The 24,585-nt window shown below is 43.8% G+C and overlaps 1 protein-coding gene across 1 annotated transcript in view; it reads right to left on the minus strand.

The window, feature by feature from the left end:
• HEATR1 (HEAT repeat containing 1) overlaps positions 1-24,585 on the minus strand; it is a 693,629-nt gene that overhangs the window by 363,581 nt on the left and 305,463 nt on the right. Inside the window, exons 15-18 of the mRNA XM_033935556.1 lie at positions 18,758-18,969; positions 17,315-17,436; positions 16,531-16,728; positions 708-891 (exon numbers count right to left, since the gene is read on the minus strand). Of these exons, the coding sequence (XP_033791447.1) occupies positions 708-891; positions 16,531-16,728; positions 17,315-17,436; positions 18,758-18,969 (716 nt within the window). The remainder of the gene's footprint in view (positions 1-707; positions 892-16,530; positions 16,729-17,314; positions 17,437-18,757; positions 18,970-24,585) is intronic.

The following is a 24,585-nucleotide window of genomic DNA, read 5'->3' on the forward strand; positions in this document are numbered from 1 at the left end:
AAAACTTCGAGTTTTTCTTCAAAGAAGCGTCCGCATCGGGGCTCCGTTGAATCACGTCACCCATTAGTGAGAATATCTGCCTGTTTGTCCTGGGATAATCCTAGTATACCCAGTTGTGCTTTAATCCAGAGTTTGAGACAAGAAGGGGCCCTGAAGTGTTTGCTAGACAGGAACAATTGGGATTGGTTTGTCTCCTGCAGCTAGAGTTGTCCCCAAAGGGATCCTCTGCAGCATGAAAAATAAATCAAACAAATTAGTGGAAAGAGACTGAATGTAAAGAAAAAAGAAACACGAGCAGAAAAAAGAAGATCCTACTATCTCGCTTGTAGGAATTGGATGCAGTTCAGAGGTAAGAGACGAGGAGCAAAAGTATGCAAATGAATCTTCCTACAAGAGTCCTCGTGAGAAGGGATTGACAACCAAAGGTTCAGGAATAGAGTGGGGTTGTACAAGAATGCTCTTTTAGTGTGTGCTTTTCAACTTATTATGAATAAGGACACAACAGCTGCCCATAAAGACTTGACAGCATCACTGCTTATTGTAGCTTTGTTCAAATCATAAATTTACCTTTTCATTTAAAAACCCATGCTAGGAGGGGGAGCATGCATTTGTTTCCAATTCCTTCCTCAGATTCTCACTGATGACAGAAGCATAGTTTGCCAGGAAGAGGAACAAGCACAACTGCAGTAACATTTGTAAGATCTCACCTTTTGAAAAAGATTCTGGAGGCATCAGGGCACCAACAAAATCCTTCAACAGAATGGCTACTAAAGTCATTTCCAGCATCTCTGCACTCTGGCCAGCATTCAGCTGCAAAATATATTCCATTAAGAGCTTTTCAGGCTGCGGATCCTTAGGAACTGCATCGATAAGCCAATCTGTAGGTGTTTCCTACAACAAAAAGGAGTGTTACAGAAATATAAATACCACCTGTCCCTAGAACACAGAGGTTTGTGATAGAAAGTCACAGTCTATTGACATCCCTGCCAAGGAACACTGTGGAAATCAATTACATAAATGGACTCAAAGTTTATTAAGGATTAGTCATAGGTCATCGAAGTAAGCACCAGAGCATTCCTAAAACATGACTATTAAAGAGCTTGAGCACCAGCTGTGCATTGCTGCAGAAGCAGCTGGGACGCATGGACTTCTGATACAATTTGACAATTCTGACTTTTTCCTAAAGGCTAGTTACATATGAGGTCTGACAGTTAAGTCCGCAAACTCATCCTAGAAAAAGTGCTACATACCTCACTGTTGAGTATCACTATGGCCACCATTGAAGTACTCCCTTTGAGAAGCTATTTTGGAACTCTTTTTCTGGAATGCCCATCAGAGCTGTCGCCATATTACCCTTGATGTTCCTTTCAATACAGCGGTACCTTGGAATTCAAACTTAATCCTTTCCAGAACCCCATTCGAGTTCCAAGACAATTTTTCCCATTGAAAATAATAGAAACTGGATTAATCTGTTCCTTGGTCCCACAAACTCAGACAGCAAGATTGGGATCCCCAACGGCACAGACTGCAAGATCGGGACCCCCACCGGCATAGGCAGCAAGACTGGCAACGGCAACTGCAAGTGGTGCTCAGCCCAAAGCTTCCCCTCTGACGCAGCTTCCTGTTTCCGCCTGGGAGGGAAGCTTTGGGCTGAGTACCACTTGCAGTTCGGATTCCAGGACAAAAATTAAGAAAAAAAAAGTTTGGATTCCAAGTCCAAGTTTGGATTCCAAGTCGTTCGAGTTCTGGGGCATTCAGATTCCAAGGTACCATTGTATTTCCCTTTATCTTTGGGTAAAGAAAAAAGTCATAGGGGCCAGATCAAGTGAGAAGGGAAGGTGTTTCAATACAGTTATTTGTTTTGTGGCTAAAAACTCCCTCACAGACAATGATGTGTGAACTAGTACATTATCGTGATGCAAGAGCCATGAGTTGTTAGTGAAAAGTTCAGGTCATTTTTGTCCTTTTCACACAACCTTTTCAGCACTTCCAAAAAGTAAACTTGATTAACTGTTTGTCCAGTTGATACAAATTCATAATGAACAATCCCTCTAATATCAAGAAAGATTAGCAACATTGTTTTGACTCTTGATTTGGACTGGTGGAACATTTTTGGTCATGGAGAATTGGTTGATTTTTATTGTGCATTTTTGACGCTTTGTTTCAGGGTCATATTGGTACACCCCATGTTCCATCACCGGTGATAAAACAGCCCAAAACATCATCTTGCCTCTCCAAAACGTCTTTGCAAACTTCGACTCTCCTTTGCGTTTGCTCATCGGTGAGCTCATCAGAATAATTTTTGCACACACCTTTCTCATGCCCTTTCCTGCATTTTTTGTGCTTCAGGGAGTCCCCACAGGCCATTTTTGGTGCAATTTTGCTGGTGGTGGACATCTTGGATTTTAAACAATCTTTTTTTCTAAAGCCTTCATCTGCATCATGAGCAAATCAGACTTCAGCTGAACAAACAGCTGTTCGAAATCCAGAGCAATAGGGTAAAGCTTGAACATAGTCTTAGCCACTCGCAGGAACCCCTCTGGCAACTTAGAGTGTTCCATGAATAACTTTGTGAAGTGCAGATGCAAGGGAAAGAACAAAGTAGAACTGAGGAGCTTATATTTGAGCACTGTAACAAGGGGGCTGGAGGGACTTTCAGCTTCAATTTTCACAGCAAGGTAAAGATAATACCTAAGAACGCAGAGGCTTTGAACAGCTGGCGCATGGTAGGATCTTCTCCCTGGTGCAGGGCCACTACCACATCTTGACCGCTGTTCTCATGCAGAGAACAAAACTCTGCCAGAGAAACAGCATCCTGTGACAACAATGGTATGGAATCTGACTTTCCATCCTCCCAGTAAATGACGGACTGGTCCAGCTCTGTGTTCTTGTCTGTTCGGGGTGCATGCTGAGGGGAGATCCCCTGTACCATCGCCTCTGTCGCACTTAACACAGATGCTGAGGACCCTTGCAGTTCAAACAGGCATTCCATTTAAGGCTCACAAAATCCAGGGTGAAGCTTTGTACCAGGGTTCTCGAGGACCCTGGCAGGGAACCCCTGAAAGTCCTCCTAGGCTCCATGGCAATCACACATCTGCGCTTAGCCAGCACACCTTTGGAGGGTTCTGGAAAGGGTCTCTTCCTTTGGGATCACGTCTCCTGCAGAACTCCATCCCTGTAGGCTCCTGTTCATCCCCCGCATGTCCCACCACAGATCTCCAGCCCTAGAGACTCCTGCCCCTCCCCCTCATGCTTCACTGCATGCTGGATATGGACGCTCCTTAGCTGGCCAGCCAGCAAAAACCTGGCATGATACAGGGGTAGGAAGGCCTAAGGTGTCCATCCCTATCAATTTTAAGTATAACAGAGATGTTTTGAGGCAGATGGAGAATTTAGAAAAAGATTGTTTAAAATCCAAGATGGCGGAGGGGGGGGGTATTGATAGGAGGGACCCTTTGGGGAGGATTTAAGAAGGGAGAGTTGTTGTTTTTGCATTCTTGTGTTATTTAAATGTATTTGATGACTATGATTTCTAGATTGTGGGTACTTTTGACAAGTTGGGACTGTAGCCTCTGTATCCTGTTCTGTTGTTTATTCTTTTGTACCTACTGGTGGTCATCAATAAAATTGTTTGAACATAAATATTCTGTAGAAAAGGCAGGTTATACAAGTTTTAAATAAATGCAACATAGTCGAAGGAAAAAAAAAAAAAATCCAAGATGGTCATCGCCAGCAAAACTGAGCCAAAAATGGTCTGTGAGGACTCCCCTGAAGCACAAAAAATGCAGGGAAAGGGGTTTTAGAGGTGGGGGACATTGGCTCTAGCTACATAAACCTTCAAATTTCAGTTTTCGAGACCTGCCCCCGCCCCCCCTGATTTTCCCCATTGGCTATAATAACATTACTCATTATGCCATTTCCAGTCTACTTCAACTTAGGAGTACAGCTAGTACAAATGGAAAAGAACTCTGCTTCACAGGTTCGCTGGACAAACTTGGTCTTTGGCCTGCCAGTCAGACCGATGTCGAACTGAGCCTCAACACCCGGAAAACCTCATGCTGTGAAGGGGGAGAGAGCCACACAGTTGGCCCACTATTAAGCCTAGCCAAGCCAGGACAGACAAAGCTAAAAAGCCTGCACTCAAGTTTCTCATAAATCATGGATGCGAACAGCTACTGCGGGGATGACCTCTGAGCTACAAAAAATACAAAAGCAGGCTGGCTATCTAGGCATCCCCAAGGGCTGATCCTGCTAGCAGCAGACTTCCGCAACATGAGTCTGCATCTTCTCCGAGGCAGAAAACCCAACAAGTGGGAACCACTAGTCACCAAGCCTCTAACTGAATACTAAGAAAAAATACCCCAAAATAATAAAACCACAGAGCAGAGAAGAAACACTTCTGAGCAACTTGCAGAAAAAAACTGGGAAGCAGGTGGAGTTCAAAGATGATTGACAGTATTCTGCAAGCAATTTGTGGGTTCAGATGCATAACCCTAGCATTCAGGACATTAGACACATTGCATTAGAAATTAAATTAAGATAACGTTGAGGATGTGATAGACTGAGAGGAAGCCTTATGTTGAGAAGGCTTCTCCTGAAATGTGAAACCAAGCGATGAAGGGTTAGCAACTTTCTATCTAAATGGTCAAGTTATGTTGAAATGTTGAAGTAGTATGAAGTCTCAAGTTTTGAAAAGGACAGCAGGCCTTGTCTGCACAATTCTGAAAACCTCCTCCATATAAACTGATACCACTGCTTTGTGCTTGGTTTTCTGGTGGCAAGAATGATATGCTGAACATCAAAGGGATTGAAAGGCTGGTCTGAAACTGCTATTCAATTGTGTCTTAGTTGGGATGCAGAATCTGACCTCCTTGTTGAGTCAGCAAGCAATGAGAATTAAAATAGTTTTTTCTTGAAAGGCTTTCTGGAGCACTTTGGGAATAAGAGGAAATGGGGAAAGGGGGAAGGAATGCATATAGCAGACCTCTATTGCATGAAATTGTGAACACACCATGGGCTGGGACAGGGTGCAGAAGGGTTCTGTCAGTAGGCATTCTGTTTTGAATTCTGCTCTTTTGATATTAAGGGTCCTTTTAAATAGCTGCAGAAAAAAATGGCCTTAGCATACCTTATGCGAGTCTTTCCCATGCATTAAGGCCATATTTACCACAGCCAGAAAATGGTCAATTTTCCAAATTAATGACCACACGCTAATATACATTAATGTTGCCATTAGAATATAGCTGTTCCAAAAGAATTAGAATGTGAGCTCATACTACCACTGGGTTTAAACTGGAAAGATGTGACGGATTTTTTTATAAAGTTATATTGGTTGAAGGTAAGGGGCAGGATACGTCACAAGTTACTGGTAAATGTCTTCATGTGCCTTCAGAAGTTGGCCCCCAAACATTTGGTCCAGAGTATCATGCCACATGATTGGCTCGCTTGCTTCGGTCTACTGAGCATTTTGACTTGTCTGTCCTATCTGTGCGGGACATGAGGCTTTCAACATCTAGGAATAGTGTTTTTCATTATATTGGCACCAGGGAATGGAACAACCTCCCAGAATATATCCGCCATCAGCAGAATTTACAGAACTTTAAGAAAGTATTGAAAAGACACTTGTTCTGTACAATGAAATATGGGGTATGAGAATGCTCGAGGGAGGAGTAGTGGTGACCGTCGAGTACAGAGTGAGGGTCACTGATGTATTCCATGGTCTGTTTTGTTTATTGGTTTTAATGATACTTGTTATGGCAGCGACTTGTATATCAAAATAAATTTTATACTCTGATGTATACCGATGCTTGCTGTTGAAGCAATTTGTATGTTACTTGTATTTTTATTTTTGTATGTATGTGTGTATTGATGTGATCTGTATGTTAAATGTAATGTATTATTTTATATGTAAATGTGTTACTCGCCTTGGATAAGGGAAGGAAATAAACAAACAAACAAACCTATTTTATAGGCAAGGAGAGCTCACACATGCTAGTCCTGCGCTAATCACACATGCTAATCAGTTCACAGCAATGTAGATACACTAAGGGCTAGATTCACTAACCTCCGATCCGTGTCTGATCTGTGTTCATTTGCATGCAGGCCGACGAATTCACTAAAGGCCTGCATGCAAATGGAGATGATCGTTGGAACGCCACCAGCCAACTGTCAGTGCTGTCAGGGCTTCTGCCGCCTTTTTAAATTTATTTATTTTTTTAACCGGGCAGATATTTTGCGTGTTTTATACACGCAAAATATCTGCCCAATTTAAAAAAATAATTAAACCCCCACTCCCAACAAATGCCCCGAACACCCCTCCCTCCCCAAACCCCACAAAAAATTTGCTCCGCAGCTGCCGTTTAAAATTATGGCAGGAAGGTTCCCACTCCCTCCTGCCATCAGTCTCATCCACCCACCTAAAAAACTAATGTAAGGAGGGATGCTAACTCCCTCCTGCCACCCCCTCCGGACGCCCCCTCCCCACCCCCTCTCCCTGTACCTTTAACAGAGCAGGAGGGGTGCTAAATCCCTCCTGCTCCAATGCTTCCTGCAATGAGTCTGAGGCTTTAGGCCCCGCCCTGGTGCATCATGTGATGCACGGGACAGGGCCTAAGGCCCTGAATGGCTGAGACGCCTCGGGATCCTCTCTTGGGTGGGGCCTGGGATGCCTCAGTCAACCAAGGACTTCCTTAGGGAGGAGTTTAAGGAAGTCCCTGATTGGCCAAAAATGGGCTGGCAATTACAGCATGCATTACAGCGCATTGCCAGCCCATGGTTTTAAAGGGCAGGAGAGCCGGTAAGAAGTGAAGCGACTGGTCCTCAGCAGTCGCTTCACTTCTGATCGGCAAGTTTAATCGACCTTTCTTCTTCTGTTTAGTGAATCACGACCCTGCCTACTTTGCATGCCGTTTCCCCTGAGATGTCTTGTCAAGACAATGCCAACCAAAAGCACAGTCTTAACTTTAAGATCCAAGAGGGATGCATCTGGTAGGGGCTCGTATGGAACACGAGATAGGCCCTTCAGAACCACATTGAGGTCCCAAGACAGGAACAGCTTGCGCAATGAGGGTCGCAATGAGTGGCCCCCTCAAAAACTAAGAGACGTTTGGATGAGATACTAATGACTGCATGCCTATCTGGGCCCTCAAACACAGAAGACCGGTTACTTGCACCTTAAGAGATGAAACCGCTAGGCCCTTTTCAAGACAGGCTAGTAGGAATGCTAGAATCACTGGGATAGAAGCCTTCTCAGGCTTCACCTGTTCCTTGGTGCACCATAACTAGAAACTGCGCATTCACCATAGGTGGTTTAGGTATATTGATCAAAAAACAGCAAGGGAATATATTTATCCAAGGTGATGCTTATAAATCACTGTTGTACTAATCACCTTTGTTTTACTTCAAGCACTAATTTCAACACAAGGCTGATGTGGTTAAGTGAAAACTCAGACCCACAGCTGAGGTCCGGTGAAACAAGTTCACGGGGCAGCTGTTAAGGAGACCATCATAATTGTTCACAGTCTCCTCCACCAAACAAAGACTAAATAACAGAAAATAAAACTTAAATAAAAATAAAATCATAAATTTCACAACAACTTAACTTTGAATGGTGTAGATGGTACACATAACTGCTCCGGGCTCCTCCGTTTATTCACAATACCGACCCCCCAACCTAGGTTTCACCCACTGGCTTCTTCAGGAGGGGTACTACAATTACAAGATAACCCAAATCAACACTGCACCACACAGCTTGCTAACTTAATAAACACTACATTTGAAATACTCAATGTACACACTCTCTCTACAACTTACCGGCACAAACACTCCATACTGCTCACACACGCACTACTGACAAGAAGAACTTCCCAGCAGGCCACGCTTTAAATACACTCCCCTTTTACTACCTACTACATCATCACTTCTGACATCATAATTGAAACCATTCAATATCATTGTTAAATCCTGTGGGGGCCAAGGTATGCCATTGGAATATAAACTTCTGCTCCAAATAAAGAAGATGTTAAGTGATATTTCCAGATTCTTTATAAGCACACATAAGAACAGTATATTGTAATTCCTCAATAGTGTTGTTGCTCAATCCAATGGCTCACCAGGGGGGCAGTTACACGTTTGCATCTTATATTGCTCAAGTGTTCGGCAATGCGGATTTTAATAGCACGCCGGGTATGTCCTATGTAATACAGCCTACAAGGGCAAATAATGCAATATATTACTGCAGATGACAAACAATTAGTGCCTGTTCTTAAATAAAATTTCTTACCCCCTGTTTGAGGAATTACCACTTGGTCAGTGTTGAGGACATGAGGGCAATACACACACTGATGACAACGTACGTGAGGACCCTCTCTGTTCTGTTGGACAGGGTCACGATGTTTCAAAATCTGACCTAAACTCCGGCCCCTAGTATGGGCAAATAAAGGGCTGTCGTTCAAGCTCTCATGTACCTGCAGCACTGGCCAGTGTTCTTATGTGTGCTTATAAAGAATCTGGAAATATCACTCAACATCTTCTTTATTTGGAGCAGAAGTTTATATTCCAATGGCATACCTTGGCCCCCACAGGATTAAACAATGATATTGAATGGTTTCAATTATAATCAATTATGATGTCAGAAGTGATGATGTAGTAGGTAGTAAAAGGGGAGTGTATTTAAAGCGTGGCCTGCTGGGAAGTTCTTCTTGTCAGTAGTGCGTGTGTGAGCAATATGGAGTGTTTGTGCCGGTAAGTTGTAGAGAGAGTGTGTACATTGAGTATTTCAAATGTAGTGTTTATTAAGTTAGCAAGCTGTGTGGTGCAGTGTTGATTTGGGTTATCTTGTAATTGTAGTACCCCTCCTGAAGAAGCCAGCGGGTGAAACCTAGGTTGGGGGGTCGGTATTGTGAATAAACGGAGGAGCCCGGAGCAGTTATGTGTACCATCTACACCATTCAAAGTTAAGTTGTTGTGAAATTTATGATTTTATTTTTATTTAAGTTTTATTTTCTGTTATTTAGTCTTTGTTTGGTGGAGGAGACTGTGAACAACTATGATGGTCTCCTTAACAGCTGCCCCGTGAACTTGTTTCACCGGACCTCAGCTGTGGGTCTGAGTTTTCACTTAACCACATCAGCCTTGTATTGAAATTAGTGCTTGAAGTAAAACAAAGGTGATTAGTACAACAGTTAGGTATATTGATGACATATTATTGCTATGGAAAGAAAATGTAAAAGAATTGTATTGTTTTGAAAACTGGTTAAACAGTTGTGATAAGAACATTCAATTCACAATACAGTATTCTTATAAACAGCTCAGTTACTTGGATTTATTAATCATTCAGGACAAAGATCATTTTGAGTTTGATTTATATGTTAAATCAATGGATAGAAATACGTTTTGGATTTTCATAGTTGTCACCCCGCGAGTCTCAAGAAGAACTTGCCGTTTTCACAATTTCTCAGATTGAAACGTAATTGTTCAACTCTGAATAGTTTTAAAAAGCACTCAAAATCTTTGATGCAGAAATTGGAACTTTGGGGTTATCCAAAGAACATTATGAAAAAAGCATTCAAGCGTGCTAAACATTACCATAGAGATTGGCTCCTTGATAAACAAGTTAGAGCAAATAATGACCAACTTCTGGCAGCGTAGTAGCCAACATTTTAAAAGACAACTGGAAAATTATGAAAACTAATCCCTTATTTGAAAAATTAGATCTACAAATAGCTTTCTCAAGAGACAAAAATTTAAAAGAAATTTTATCTCCTGCGGTTTGTCCATCGGAAATTTCAAATGATATGAACTTATTACCACCTGGATTCTACAGATGCAGCAAATGCAGCATCTGTCAAATAACTGTTTCTTTGAAAGAATTTGTCAATCCAAAAGATGGGAAAGTATTCACAATAAGACACTTCCTCACATGCTCTTCTGACCATGTAGTGTATGTAATAACATGTCCATGTGGTAAATGGTATGTAGGCATGTCCACAAGACCTTTTAAGATCAGAATGAGTGAACATAAATCAAATTTAAAATGTGGAAGATCCAATGCTCCCCTTGTCGAACACTGTGGTCAAATGCAGCATAAATTTGCTGATTTGAAGTGTTTTTGCATCGATAAAGAAACATTTAACATCCAGGGTGGTGATCGAAAAAGAAAATTGTTACAAAAAGTGTCTCGCTGGATTTTCAAATTGGGTACTCTTAAACCAGAAGGATTGAACACCATGGTTGAATGGAGTTCATTCTTTTAAATTAAAGTTTAAATTTATGCGCGTCATGAATAATTAATGAAGTGAATACTTAAGCGCATGCGCGGCGTACTAACAGCGCCAGTGCCATTTTCTGCTAAGTAACTGAGGAGAAGAGCTGCCCAGTGAGTAACCATAAGGATTATTTGTTTAATATTTACAATATAGTGCAATAGAGTTTAATTATTTGATATTGTGGTATGTTTTTTGTAATCGTTTTAGCCTCGAGTAAGACCCCTGAAGAAGTCGGAGACAAGGCGAAACGGGTCCCGTTGGGCAAAACGGACATTATATCATTCCACAACCGACAGGATGTTAAGATAAGTGCTGTTTTTGGTTTCATTTGCACAGTAGCACTTTCTTAGAGTTGTTTGCACAAAGCATTTGCACTTTAGTAAAACGTAGAACTCAATGAATGATATCTTTAACCTATAAAAGCTGTTAGAAGAAATCGTATATGATTTAACAGCACAGGTATCTGAGAGTTCTACATTATATTGTAGATATTATTGTGTTTACAAGTCATTTTTTGGGGTTGATCTGTCAATTTGTGGACTTGTTTCCATTGTGAGGTTTTTGAGTGGTCTTCACATAAGCCACAAATATTGCATGCTTCTTGGCTCTAAGGAGAGTTGTAACGACAACCTCCGAATAGTCTTCGTGCGCTCAAGGGCCATGCCATAAGACCAAAGCACTCTGGATTCTCCATGGGAACTGGGTCCTGACTGAGGAGCCTTGGGTGAACCGGCAGCTTAAGATACCTGCCCCTTTAGAGATGCACCAGATCCGCATACCAAAGCTAGTTGAGGCCAGTCTGGAGCTATCAGAATCACCAGCCCTTGGTTGGTTTGCTATTCTGCGGATGATCTGACCCACTGTGGCCCATGGAAAAAACACTAAGAGCAGGAGATTAAGGGCCAGGGTCAGACTTCCCTGCTTGGCTCTTTGATTGTAGAAGCGACAGAGATCACTGGGACAGAGACCACTCCCCCAAATCTAGAGTCTGCCTGCCCCAAAAAATCTGGAAAATTGGCAGGGTCTCCTAGAGGCACAAAAACAGCTTCTGCCACCCCTGGCAGGATGGATTTGGAATGGTGATCCGCCATACTAGCCATGAGATGTTCCAGCCCCTTTGCCAAAAAGCATCTACCCTTGAAGGGTAATCAGTTTAGAGTGGCCTTAGAGGCTAAATCACCTGCTCACTGTCTGATCCAGAGCATTTAGCCAGTAGAAAGTAAGTCGAAACCTTACTTAGGACTCTGATGGAGAACGTTCCAAGCGTCCACCACTCGCTGTGTGAAACAGAACTTCCTAACATTTGTCCTAGGCCTGTCGCCTCTCAACTTCAGTCCATGACCCCTCGTCCGAGTCACATTTGACAACGTGAATAACGCTGCAACTTGCTGGATTTTGTCAAATCCTTTTAGTATTTTAAAAGTTTCTATCATATCCCCACGCATTCTTCTCTTCTCTAGGGTGAACAAGTTCAGTTTTTTGAGGCGTTCTTTGTAGCTCAAATTTCCCAAACCTTTTACTAGCTTTATGGCTCGCCTCTGCACCCTTTCTTTAGGTAGGGAGACCAGTGTTGGATACAATACTCCAGTTGTGGCCTAACCATTGCTCTGTAAAGCGGCATTATGACGTTAGCCAATCTACTTGTGATTCCCTACTTAATCATGCCCAACATCCTGTTCGCTTTCTTTGCAGCCGCCGCGCATTATGCCGACGGCTTCAGGGTCCGGTCTATCAGCACTCCCAGGTCTCTTTCTTGTTCGCTCTTGCTCAGTGTTACACCTAACATTTTATATTCATGTTCCTTGTTTTTCGTGCCTAGATGCATCACTTTGCATTTTTCTATATTAAACTTCATCTGCCACGTTTCCGCCCATTTCTCTAGCAGGTTCAAATCTCTCTGGAGTTCTTCACTATCCATCTGTGAACCAACTGATCGACATAGTTTCCTGTCATCTGCGAACTTGATTATATTACTCGTTGTTTCATCTCCCATGTCATTTATGAATGTATTGAATAAGATAGGCCCAAGGACCGAGCCCTGGGGCACACCGCTTGTCACCTTTTCCCAGTCTGAAAACCTCCCATTTATGCTAACCCTCTGCAATCTGCTCTCCAGCCAATTGGCTATCCATCTTAGTATATCCCCTTCAATTCCATGGCTTTGTAGTTTCTTCAGAAGCCTAGCGTGTGGAACCTTGTTGAACGTCTTCTGGAAGTCCAAGTATATTATATCCACTGGGTAACCTCCATCGATTTGTTTGTTCACCTTCTCAAAAAATTGTAGTAAATTCGTCAGACATGACTTCCCCTTCCTGAAGCCGTGTTGACTATCTCTCATCAGGTCATGATTTTCCAAGTGCTGCACTATGCTGTCTTTGATTAGCATTTCAACCATCTTCCCAGGAACTCACAGGTCTATAATTGCCTGGTTCTCCTCTCGATCCTTTTTTGTAGATTGGAATGACATTCGCTATCTTCCAATCCTCTGGTATTCGCCCGGTTCTGATTGACAAATTTGCTAAGGATTGTAAGAGCTCTCCGATTTCTATCTTAAGTTCCTTTAGCACTCTCGGGTGAATTCCGTCTGGTCCAGGGGACTTGTCACTTTTTAGTCTTTCGATCTGATAGTATATCATATCCAGGTTCACACTATAGGATTCAAGAGCAAGTTGGATTGTTCTTGGATTGTTCTCCCTTGAGAAAAGGAGAATGCGTGGGGATATGATCGAGACCTTCAAAATACTGAAAGGAATCGACAAAATAGAGCAGAGAAGATTATTTACACTGTCCAATTTGACACGGACTAGAGGACATGGAATGAAGCTAAGGGGGGACAGGTTCAGGACTAATGTCAGGAAGTTCTGCTTCACTCAGAGAGTGGTTGACACCTGGAATGCCCTCCCAGAGGAGATTATTGCGGAATCGACCGTCCTAGGCTTCAAGAGCAAACTAGATGCATATCTCCTTAAGAGAGGCATATAAAGATATGGTGGACTATAAATTACGCCAGGTGTACACCTGGCGGGGCCTCCGCGTGTGCGGATCGCCGGACTTGATGGACCGAAGGTCTGATCCGGAGATGGCAGTTCTTATGGATGCACACCTCCTTGCTAATCACATTGAGGGATATAGGTAAACAAGGTCTCATCTGGGACCACCTAGGCCTTCATTAGCAAGCACCTAGTTGAGCCTCCGCGTGTGCGGGTCACCGGACTAGATGGACCAAGGGTCTGATTTGGTGAAGGCATTTCTTATGTTCTTATGATGATGTCTTAAAGAGCATCGCTGACATAATCCACTCCCTCCTTAAAAATGTGGGGACAGGCGACCCCAAGCTCTGAGAAACTAGTCCGCAAACTGATATGACAGGCCTGTGCCACGAAGGAGGCAGCTGCTGCAGCTTTGATGCCCAAAGCCAACACTTCAAACTGTCTTTTTAGTATCACTCCACCCTCCCTGGGAAGGGAGTGCTCATGGTCACTTGTGCTACTGATGAATCCACTTCCAGCTGCACAAACACTGTTCAAGTCCAGAGCCATAGGACAGAGTATAGACATAGCTTTGGCCACCTTTAGAGAGCCTTCAGGCAACTCCCATTAGTCAGTGACTAAGGAAGTGATGTCCAGATAAGCAGGAAGAAAGGTTGTTTGTGATTTAGTGCCACTCGTAACAGAGCACCGAGGTGGAGGGCTACTGGGCATCGAGCTTCAACACAGATAGGGTGTCTGAAAAGACATGTGAAACATACCTGATTTAAAAAGGCAATGCACTGAGGGCTCATCACTGTAATCCACAGCTGCTCCTGACCCTGAAAAAGATTCCAGATCATTGATAGAGGAGTCATGTGATAAGAAGGGCATAGAAAGAGACTCCCAATCATCCCAGTTCTGCTCTGAAGGGTCACTGACACTAGGAGCTAGTGTGGTATGAAGCAGACACGCCTGCTTAGGAGAAGGATCCTCCTGAAGCTGAGTCGATGTGCCTGTAGGCAGCGCAGTGATTCATGAACCCATTAAGTAGACTTTCCATAAAAGGCAGATGACAGACAAAGCCAGAAAAACCTTGCACCAGAGGCCCCGAAGACCCCTGTAAAACCCTACACTGGGGAATTAGGCTCTCCTCCACCACAACATGCTTGTATTTCATCCCCTCATTACTTGCAGTCTCTGAGCAAGATCTCTTCCTCACAGACTGGACTTTCCAGGCTTTTTGAGGTTCTAATACCCTGGAAGACTGATTAGAGGCTGAGTCTGAAGCTCCTGCCCCTCCCTCCCGTACCCCATGGCACATAGAACATGGCCGTTCCTCAGCCAGTAAATCTGCAAATTAAACGCATGAATTGGGGCTAGTCTGACATGGGGCATCCATTACAGATGATCCCTAGGCAAAATGACGGGTTATGAGGCAGAAAATAGCTAAAAATAGCTAAAAATTCAAGATGGCCACCGCCAGAAAATTCGCACCAAAAACGGCCCATTGAAGCAAAACAGAAAAATAAAATATAGAGAAAAATGGGGTTTTGGAGGTAGGAAAACCTAATACTAACCCCAGAAATCCTCAAAACTGTTTGGGTTTTTTTTAGCCGCCCTCTCCCACCTGATTTCTCCCCATAGGGAATAATGGGAGTACTCGCTGGGACTTCTGGTGCTTGTCAGCTTGAATCAGTCTGCCTGCAGGGAAAGGATTTCTGCCTCAGGGATTAGCCAGCATAATTCCACCAATGGAGATATTCTGGCTGACAGTTGGGCAGACCCCGACCATAGACTCCCACCCCCGAAAGTCCTCGCGATGTGCCGGAGGAAGAAACTTTGTAGCCAGCTCCCTGATAACTGGGTTGTTCCACAGGGGCCCCACAGCCTGCGCTCAAGCCTCTGATAAATTAGCAGGTGAGCAGCTCCCAGGGGAATGGATCCTGAGCTCCTGAAGGGACACAAAGCATGCTGGCTCCACAGGTACTCAAAGAGATTGGCCTGGGAGCAGTAGTCCATCCACGTGAGACTGCACCTTTCTCTGGTGGACCTCCAAGCACCGAAGCCACACAGAAAAATATATGAAAACAACAAAGAGAAGCAGAGCAGTTCAGAACACACCTTCTTAGTTCGCTTGCAGAAGAAAAAACTGAAGAGGGAGCTGTTCTCCATTGCAGAAGGGGAAGCATTCAAAGTTTTAAAGTACAGTGGTACCTTGGATTACGAGCATGCTCATAATCTAAAATGCTCGTTTATCAAAGCGAGTTTCCCCATAGGAAATAATGGAAACTCGCTTTGATATGTTCCCACCCCACCCTCCCCCTCCCGAGGCCAGCAGCGCTGCTCCCCCCAAAGAACCGGCACTGCTCCCCATGAAGCCCCCCCCCCCCCGCGATCCGGCACCCCCCCCGCCGCCATCGGGCACCCCCCCAGCCGCGACCTGAGTCCCCCCAACCCACCCGAACCCTCTTCTTACTTTAGTGTAGCCTCCGCACCGGCACCAGCACTGGCACCAGCATGTCCTGTGCGTTGTGCCCGAAGATCTGCCTCCTGTGCTGGGCCTTGAGCATGTGCAGATCTTCGGGCACCGGCACCAACGCACAGGACATGCTGGTGCCGGTGCCGGTGTGGAGGCTACACTAAAGTAAGAAGAGGGTTCGGGTGGGTAGGGGGGACCTCAGGTCGCAGTGGGGGGGGTGCCCGACGGCGGCAGGGTGGGTGCCGGTTCACGGGGGAGAGGGGGGGGGCGGGGCGCTCGCAAATCGAGGCGCGCTCAGTTTCTGAGGTGCCGATTTTGCGAATGTTTTGCTCGTCTTGCAAAACACTCGCAAACCGGTGCACTCGTAAACCGAGGTACCACTGTAATATTCTTCTGCAGATTTGCAACTAATGGGAGTTAACAAGCTACTGTACAGAATCTCATGTCTTCCCTACTGAAAGCTCTTTTATAAATCATCTGTATGACAAAAAGGGACATGGTTTATGAGAAAGAACTTCCAAAATACCCAATGGTCTCTGACATGCTGTTGATGAGAGGCCAAGTTGCCATTGAATGCACTATTCCTGTAAAAACAAAGTCTTAGCTATGCCTGGAGCCTTTCTTAGCAAAAATAAGAGCCACCGCAACAGTTTAGCACTCTGTCTGTCACTGTTGGGGACTATCCAAGTGTACTGATGCCACAGAGTATTAGAAATAATAGAAGGTCTATGAATAAAAATCAGCAACTTTATTTGCTCTTTTAGCAATTATTGCTGATCTCCCCCCTCCATTTATTACTTATAAATCAAGGCCTTACCTCCAAAGTTCTATGCCCCATAAGGCTCCTTAGTTTTCTGTCTAAAAAGCTGAAGCTTCTCAGAGCAATCTTCAGATAATTCTCACCGAGTTGAGAGTTGGTTAATACTTGAACGAGTGCATGGCCAACTACAAAAAAGGTCAACTTCTGCCTCACACCCGTATGTTCATCCGCAACCACAAACAGCAAATCTGCCACCTCAAAACAGTAAACAAAAACAAACATCACATTAAACATATACTCTTATATCCACAACAGATGTCCTCCACTCTGTTCCCTCCAAAAGATAACCCCCCCCCACTGTTACCCTTCTTGCTCATCTATATCCCATTTCCCAAACCCCCAAGTTAACTTGTACTACTGCTAATCATTTCTATAGCGCTAGTAAACTTATGTAGTGCTGTATACATTATATGAAAGGTACTTCCCCTGTCCCTAGTGGCCTCACAATCTAAGTTTTGTACCTGGGGCAATGGAGAGTTAAGTGACTTGCCCAAGGTCACAGGGAATTGAACCCAGTTTGCCAAGCTCAAAGCCCATTACACTAACTATCTCTGCAACAAGTGTGTGTGTCTGATTTTGCAGAAATATTTAGCCAAACATTAAATTTCTCATTTAACTGCTTCCCAGTTAATTGGAGACATGACAATATCTGCTTCCTGGTGCGGAAAGAAACATCCACCTGCTTGTAATGCCAAGTAGAACTGTCATGTTGTTGCCTGTCTCTTTTGCTCAGAGGGATGTACACTGTTCCTTGTACTGCAGCCCAACATAAGGCACGTACCATGCGAGAGACCACTGAAGGATCTGCAGAGACTATGTTCCCAGCAAGCACCTGGATCAACCTCCTGTTCACCGCTCCCAGCAGCCTCGCTGACTTACTGTTTTTCAGCACCTTCTCAAGAGCTGCTCCAAAACAGAGGACAAGGAGACATTGGTTACAGAGCATAGAGATGTTACTGTTCCAGGAGGCACGGACTAAAATTATTGAGAAGCACTTCCTTCAGAAAGCAAAACTTCTTGAGTGTATAAATCCACATGTAATGTAAAAAGCCTAGCTAGAATAATTGCCTCCGAAACACATTTATCCAGGACATTTTATCTTGGCTTCAATGCTCCCCTCCAGATTTTGGTCTTATAAAATTAGACTCACCAAGTTCTCCTATCATTTCATAACATGTTCAGTTGCTCCTATCATTTCATAACATGTTCAGTTGCTCCTATCATTTCATAACATGTTCAGTTGCTCCTAGCTCCTCTCAAACTAATGCAGGTGCTCCCACTTCCCTTGGGTAAACTTAGAAATATTTTCATAGCACTTTAGACAGCCCCTATACTTAGACTGGATCTCTCCTGTTTTCGTGGACTGTTGTGTATTATGTGTATTTTCCTTAATTCCTTTTGTTTGATTCTTCTTACTGACAAATGTGGGTTTTCTAACAACAATGGTTTCCAGTTGTATAAATGAAAATTGAATAAAGTTTAACTTTAACTTGTTCTGTAGGGTATTTGCCTCTATATTTTTTTCTTTATGGAAAGAATATCTCTTGTTTATAATTATTCTTTATCCTGTTGATATACAAGAGTTTGCCTTGGTTCTATTGTTAAAATGATGTAAAAATTGCATACCACAAACCTAAACAGTCCATTACAACATCAGGGGACCTATAGGACTGCCCAAACCTGGGCTTCACAGGTACTAACTTATCATCTGCTGGAGACTAAGAAATACTGGCTTATAGGACCTTATAGGTGATATTATCTACTTGTAGGAGCACAAACTTGTCTAGACTGGTTTGGAGGGACAATGAGGAATAATCATGGGCATTTATTTCTCTTTTTTAACTGTTCATAAAGGTATACTGGTCAGGAAATCTCAAGGATCTCAAGTTGCATAATGGGGGCAGGGTAGGGACACTAAATATTGTGTTTCTACGCCTACTACTGTTTCTTATTCTTTATATAGGAGCAGGGCTTAATTTTCTAGGTGAACATCCCTAGAACATAGTTCCACCACTTCCTTTCAGACTTCATGGGAGTTCTGCTCCAGCTGCTCCTTTCCAGGAAGCCTGCAAGGAAGAGGAGGGCAAAGAGGATGAACCAGGAACAGAGCAGAGAAGTCACTGTTCTCCCTTTGTTCCTGTCCCTAGCTCACCCCCAGCTCCACTTCCTTTCAGTCTACAGATTAAGACCAGTATAAGAGTCTTAAGGACTTCTCCATTCTTACCTTCTGGCCAGCCTTTGAGCAGTGGGTGTAGACTGCAAAGCCCAGACTTGGCCAGATAGATTGCTAGTTTCAGCTCAGCAGATTTTGAATCTCTGTTGGTTATGGTCAGGAAAGGCAAGAGCTTTCTCACTGCTTGACTGGAGAACTCCTCATCCTCTGTCAGGGTGGGAATTTTCATCAAAATGTCTGTCACTTTCTCCAGAACATGGTACCTTAACCAGAATTACACGATAAAATATACATATTAAGTTCTCCTAAGTATATATCATATCCTTGGATCAGACATTCATAGAGCTCTCATGCAGAAAGGGTATTTCCATGTTCACAAGCTCCTCTAATCACGTATCACTCCTGCTGGATCCAAACACACTAGTTTGTTTTGGTTCAAAGAATATATACTGTGGTTAATTTATTATCCAAAAACTGCAACAGAGTAAAATCCTTTTCCTCAGCTTTATCTGTCTGTTGCTTCATCTAGGTCAGGGGTGCCCAATAGGTCATAGAAACATAGAAACATAGAAGATGACGGCAGAAAAGGGCTACAGCCCATCAAATCTGCCCACTCTGCTTACCCACCCCCTGTCTATGCCCTAATGACCCAATTTCCTTATCTTGACCCTCGTAGGGATCCCACATGGGTATCCCATTTATTCTTAAAGTCTGGCACGCTGTCTGCCTCGATCACCTGCACTGGAAGCTTGTTCCAATGATCAACCACTCTCTCTGTGAAGAAATACTTTCTGGTGTCGCCATGAAATTTTCCGCCCCTGAGTTTGAGCAGGTGCCCTCTTGTGGCCGAGGGTCCCTTGAGAAAGAAAATATCATCTTCCACTTCGACACGTCCCGTGAGGTACTTAAATGTTTCGATCATGTCTCCACTCTCCCTACGTTCCTCAAGAGTGTAGAGCTGCAATTTGTTCAGTCTCTCTTTGTACGAGAGACCCTTGAGCCCCGAGATCATCCTGGTGGCCGTCCGTTGAACCGATTCAATTCTGCGCACATCTTTACTGTAATGTGGCCTCCAGAATTGCACACAGTACTCCAGATGAGGTCTCACCATGGCCCTGTACAACGGCATTATGACTTCAGGCTTTCGGCTGACGAAACTTCTGTTGATACAACCCAATATCTGCCTTGCCTTAGATGAAGCCTTCTCCACTTGATTGGCAGTTTTCATGTCTGCACTGATGATTACTCCTAAATCTCATTCTGCTGAAGTCCTAGTTAAAGTTTCTCCGTTCAAGAAGTACGTCCTGCATGGATTTCCGCTTCCGAGGTGCATGACCTTACATTTCTTAGCACTGAAGCCTAGCTGCCAGGTTGAGGACCAACTTTCCAATGTAAGCAGGTCCTGCGCCATATAATTCTGTAAACTGCATTCACTTACTATATTACATAGTTTGGCGTCATCGGCGAATAGTGTTATTTTACCTTGAAGCCCTTGAGTCAGATCCCCTATGAATATGTTGAAAAGGAGTGGACCCAGGACCGAGCCCTGCGGCACTCCACTGGTCACCTCCGATGTTTTAGAGAGGGTACCATTAACCACCACCCTCTGAAGTCTGCCACTCAGCCAATCATTGACCCACGCAGTTAGTGTCTCTCCTAACCCCATCGATTCCATCTTGCTTAGCAGCCTGCGGTGTGGGACACTGTCAAAAGCTTTACTGAAGTCCAGGTACACGACGTCCAAAGACTCTCTCAAGTCCAACTTTCTTGTTACCCAGTCAAAGAAGCTGATGAGATTGGATTGGCAGGACCTACCCTTGGTGAATCCATGCTGACTGGGATCCCGAAGATTCCCTTCATTCAAGATTGTGTCCAATTTGCTTTTAATTAGTGTTTCCATGAGTTTGCACACTATTGATGTGAGACTCACCGGTCTATAATTCGCAGCCTCTGCCCTGCAACCCTTTTTATGCAGAGGAACGACATTAGCTAATTTCCAGTCCAGGGGAACTTTCCCCTTACTTAGGGAGAGATTGAATAGCTCAGCCAACGGTTTCGCCAGGACATCACTCAATTCTCTGAGCACTCTTGGGTGCAAATTGTCTGGTCCCATGGCTTTGTTCACCTTGAGTCTTGCCAGTTCACTGTAAACTTCACTTGGTGTGAACTCAAAATTCTGAAACGGGTCTTCTGTGCTTTGTGTTGCCTTCAACTGCGGACCGTGTCCCGGTGCCTCACAGGTGAAGACTGAGCAGAAGTATTCATTCAATAGTTCGGCTTTATCGGAATCTGCTTCCACGTAACTTTCGTCCGGTCTTCTAAGGCGTACTATCCCTGTTCCTTTGTTCCTTTTTCTGTCACTAATATACCTGAAGAAGGATTTGTCCCCCTTTTTAATGTTTTTTGCCAGAATTTCTTCCACTCAAAGTTTTGCCTCCCTAACTGCCATTTTGACCGCTGTAGACCTGGTCCTATATTCTACCTTTGCCTCTCTTTTCTCCGTGCGCTTGTAGGAGAGAAACGCTTTTTTCTTCTCCTTAATAAGGTGCGAGATCTCCATGGTGAACCATTGGGGTTTATTGTTTCTTTGTCGTTTATTTATTGATTTTATGAAGCGGCTAGTTGCTTCATGTATGGTTGATTTCAGTGTTAACCACTTAGCTTCTACATCATCAGTCTCCGCTTGGTCCTGCAGCGTCTGATGGACGAAATCTCCCATGCGTGCGAAGTCTGTGCCCCGGAAATTGAGTACCTTTGTTTTCGTGTTTGATCTAGGGAAGCCTTTCCTAAGGTTGAACTATACTATGTTGTGGTCGCTGGAGGCTAGCGTATCTCCTACTGAGACCTCTGAGACGCTTTCCCCGTTGGTGAGTACCAGGTCGAGGATTGCCTGGGCCCTAGTGGGCTCCGTTACCATTTGTTTGAGACGTGCTCCCTTTATGGAGGTTAAGAGCCTCCTGCTACCGCTGGTTGTCGCTGAAAATGAGTTCCAGTCTGCATCAGGCATATTGAAGTCCCCTAACAGTACAGCTTCTCCTCGTAGAGTGATATTCTCTATGTCTTCAATTAATTCTGCGTCCATGTCTTCCAGTTGTCTTGGGGGTCTGTATACCACACCTAGATACAGGCATTTTTCTCTGCCTCTTGCCAGGTTTACCCAGAGGGACTCCCCGGTGTACTTGACATCTGTGATCCTGGTGGTTTTGATGTCCTCTTTAATGTATAGAGCTACCCCCTCCTAACCTGCTCTCTCTGTCCTGACGAAGTAGATTGTAGCCCGGTGTAGACCGGTAGCTCGCCAAGGCAAAGTGAGTCGATCATCCAGGATTCACTTTACCTTGGCGATCTATCGGGCCGATCAGTCTTCCTCTCCCTGACATCAATTCTGCCGTCGGAGAGGAAGTTCGGGCCAGCCAATCGCTGCCTGGCTGGGCGGAACTTCCTCTCCAACAGCAGAACTGACGTCGGGGAGAGGAATGCTGGTTGGCCTGAAGCAGGGAGAGCATGGGGTGGCGTCGGCGTCGGCTTTGGAGCCTGTTATCAAATTGGTGGCGGTTTGGATCCTGTTCCCCGATGGCAGCGGCAGTGGCTTGGGGAAGGGCAGGGAGAAAGAAAGAAAGGGGGCAGGCAGGGAGATAGAAGGAAAGAAGAGAAACAGAAAAAAAGAAAGGGGGCATGAAGAGAGAAAGAAAGAAAGGTCAGGGAGAGAGGAAGAAAAAGTTGGGGGAGGGAATGAGGTGTGGAGGAGAGGAAGCATACAGGCTGAAAGAAAGATTGGATGCACAGTCAGAAGAAGAAAGTGCAATCAGAGACTCATGAAATCACCAGACAAGGTAGGAAAAATGATTTTATTTTAAATTTAGTGATCAAAATGTGTCTGAATTTATATCTGCTGTCTATATTTTACAATATGGTCCCCTTTTACTAAACCGCAATAGTGTTTTTTAGCGCAGGGAGCCTATGAGCGTCGAGAGCAGCACTGGGCATTCAGCACAGCTCCCTGCGCTAAAAACTGCTATTGTGGTTTAGTAAAAAGGGAGGGGGGTGGGTATTTGTCTGTTTTTGTATGGTTGTTACTGAGGTGACAGTGCATAGAGTCATCTGCTTTGACCTCTTTGAAAAAACCCGTGAATAGGAATGATAATTAACAATTCTATGCATACAGTGTGCGTTGTGTTTTTTTAAAAATTTTATTGTTGATAGATCATTTTGACTTGGTCATTTTAAAAGTAGTTCGCGAGTCAAAAAAGTGTGGGCACCCCTGATCTAGGTACTATTCCTGACACAATACTGGAAATCACTCTCGTCTCCACACTATAGAAATTTTCAGTCATCATTGATTTCAGCTGACAGTTGGGCCAATGCACAAACTTCTTCCTGGATAGATTGGAAACAGAACCAGTATGGCCTAAATCCACTTGTCACAGAGGTGTAAGCATTCACATGTGCTCACATTCTTTCCTAGTGATGATTCTAACACATAGAGAGAAATACTATGTAGCAAGAGGTGAGACACTATTTTTTAAAGACTTATCAAGTACAGCCCATCTAATGAAAGATTAGGTATTTACCTTCGATAATCTTCTTTCTGTTAGTCCCTGTAGGATTCTATACACTAGGTGTTCAATCCCAACCCACAATCCGTGAGTTGTAGAAATCCAACACTTTTCTGAGCACATGCTCTGCCCCCTTAGCCTGAGAGCTAGAAAACATATCCAGTTAAGTCCCAAAGCCAAGCAACATACCAGTACAAATCCATGACTAAAGGGTACAGGGGAAGATCCCCAGCAACACAAACAAGTCTTGAACTGGTCTGCTCTGCAAAACATGAAACAAGTAAAAACAGGCACAAAGGCATTACAGCAAAACACTGAGGAACAATATAGAACTAGCCTGCTGTTTGCAACGAGCACCCACTTGATACAGCCTTCAGGTAAACATATTCACATGCAATACTTTACATTCAACGTTGAAAAATGTAAAGTATTGCATGTGGGAAGCAGAAACACGAGGTACAACTATACGATGGGAGGGATCCTATTGAATGAGAGTACCCAAGAGAGGGACTTGGGAGTAATGGTGGACACGTCAATGAAGCCGACAGCACAGTGCGCAGCGGCCGCTAAGAGAGTAAATAGAATGCTAGGTATAATCAAGAAGGGCATTACAACCAGGATGAAAGAAATTATCCTGCCGCTGTATCGGGCGATGGTGCGCCCGCATCTGGAATACTGCGTCCAATATTGGTTGCCATACCTTAAGAAGGATATGGCGTTACTCCAGCAGCTTTATATTCATTGGTAAAATCATTATCTCCTTTATTAAAAAAGAACACTACTCAAAAATGCATCCTTACAGCACAAGAAATCGCCGATTACTTTTCTATCAAACTTAATAAGGTTCGACAGACTGTTCAATCTAGTGTACTTAATCAACATATAGACAATACCAATCCCTCTTTCATTCCATTGTCTAAATGCTCTAAATTTAAAATTCCTACATTAAAAGATATTGAACTTAACATATGCAAAATTAATCTAAAGGGAACCCGTGACGAAGCTCTGCCACCATTCTATCTTAAAAAATTCTTTACTTGTTTAGGTCCCTTCATTCTTTCACTAATACAAAACAGCTTTCTCACCGCATCACTTCCTCAGCGTTGGAAACAATCTGTAATTACTCCGATTATAAAAGATCATAAAATTACGCCTGATGAAATTTCTAATTATCGACCTATAGCAAATATTCCTTTCATGGCAAAACTTGCAGAGAGCCTTGTTTTTGAACAAATATCAGACTTCGTGGAATCCACTAATGTTCTCCATCCTTACCAAACTGGATTCAGAAAATTTCATAACACTGAATACACCATGATAGGA

This window comes from Geotrypetes seraphini, chromosome 3, assembly GCF_902459505.1.
Source record: "Geotrypetes seraphini chromosome 3, aGeoSer1.1, whole genome shotgun sequence".
Taxonomy (NCBI): domain Eukaryota; kingdom Metazoa; phylum Chordata; class Amphibia; order Gymnophiona; family Dermophiidae; genus Geotrypetes; species Geotrypetes seraphini.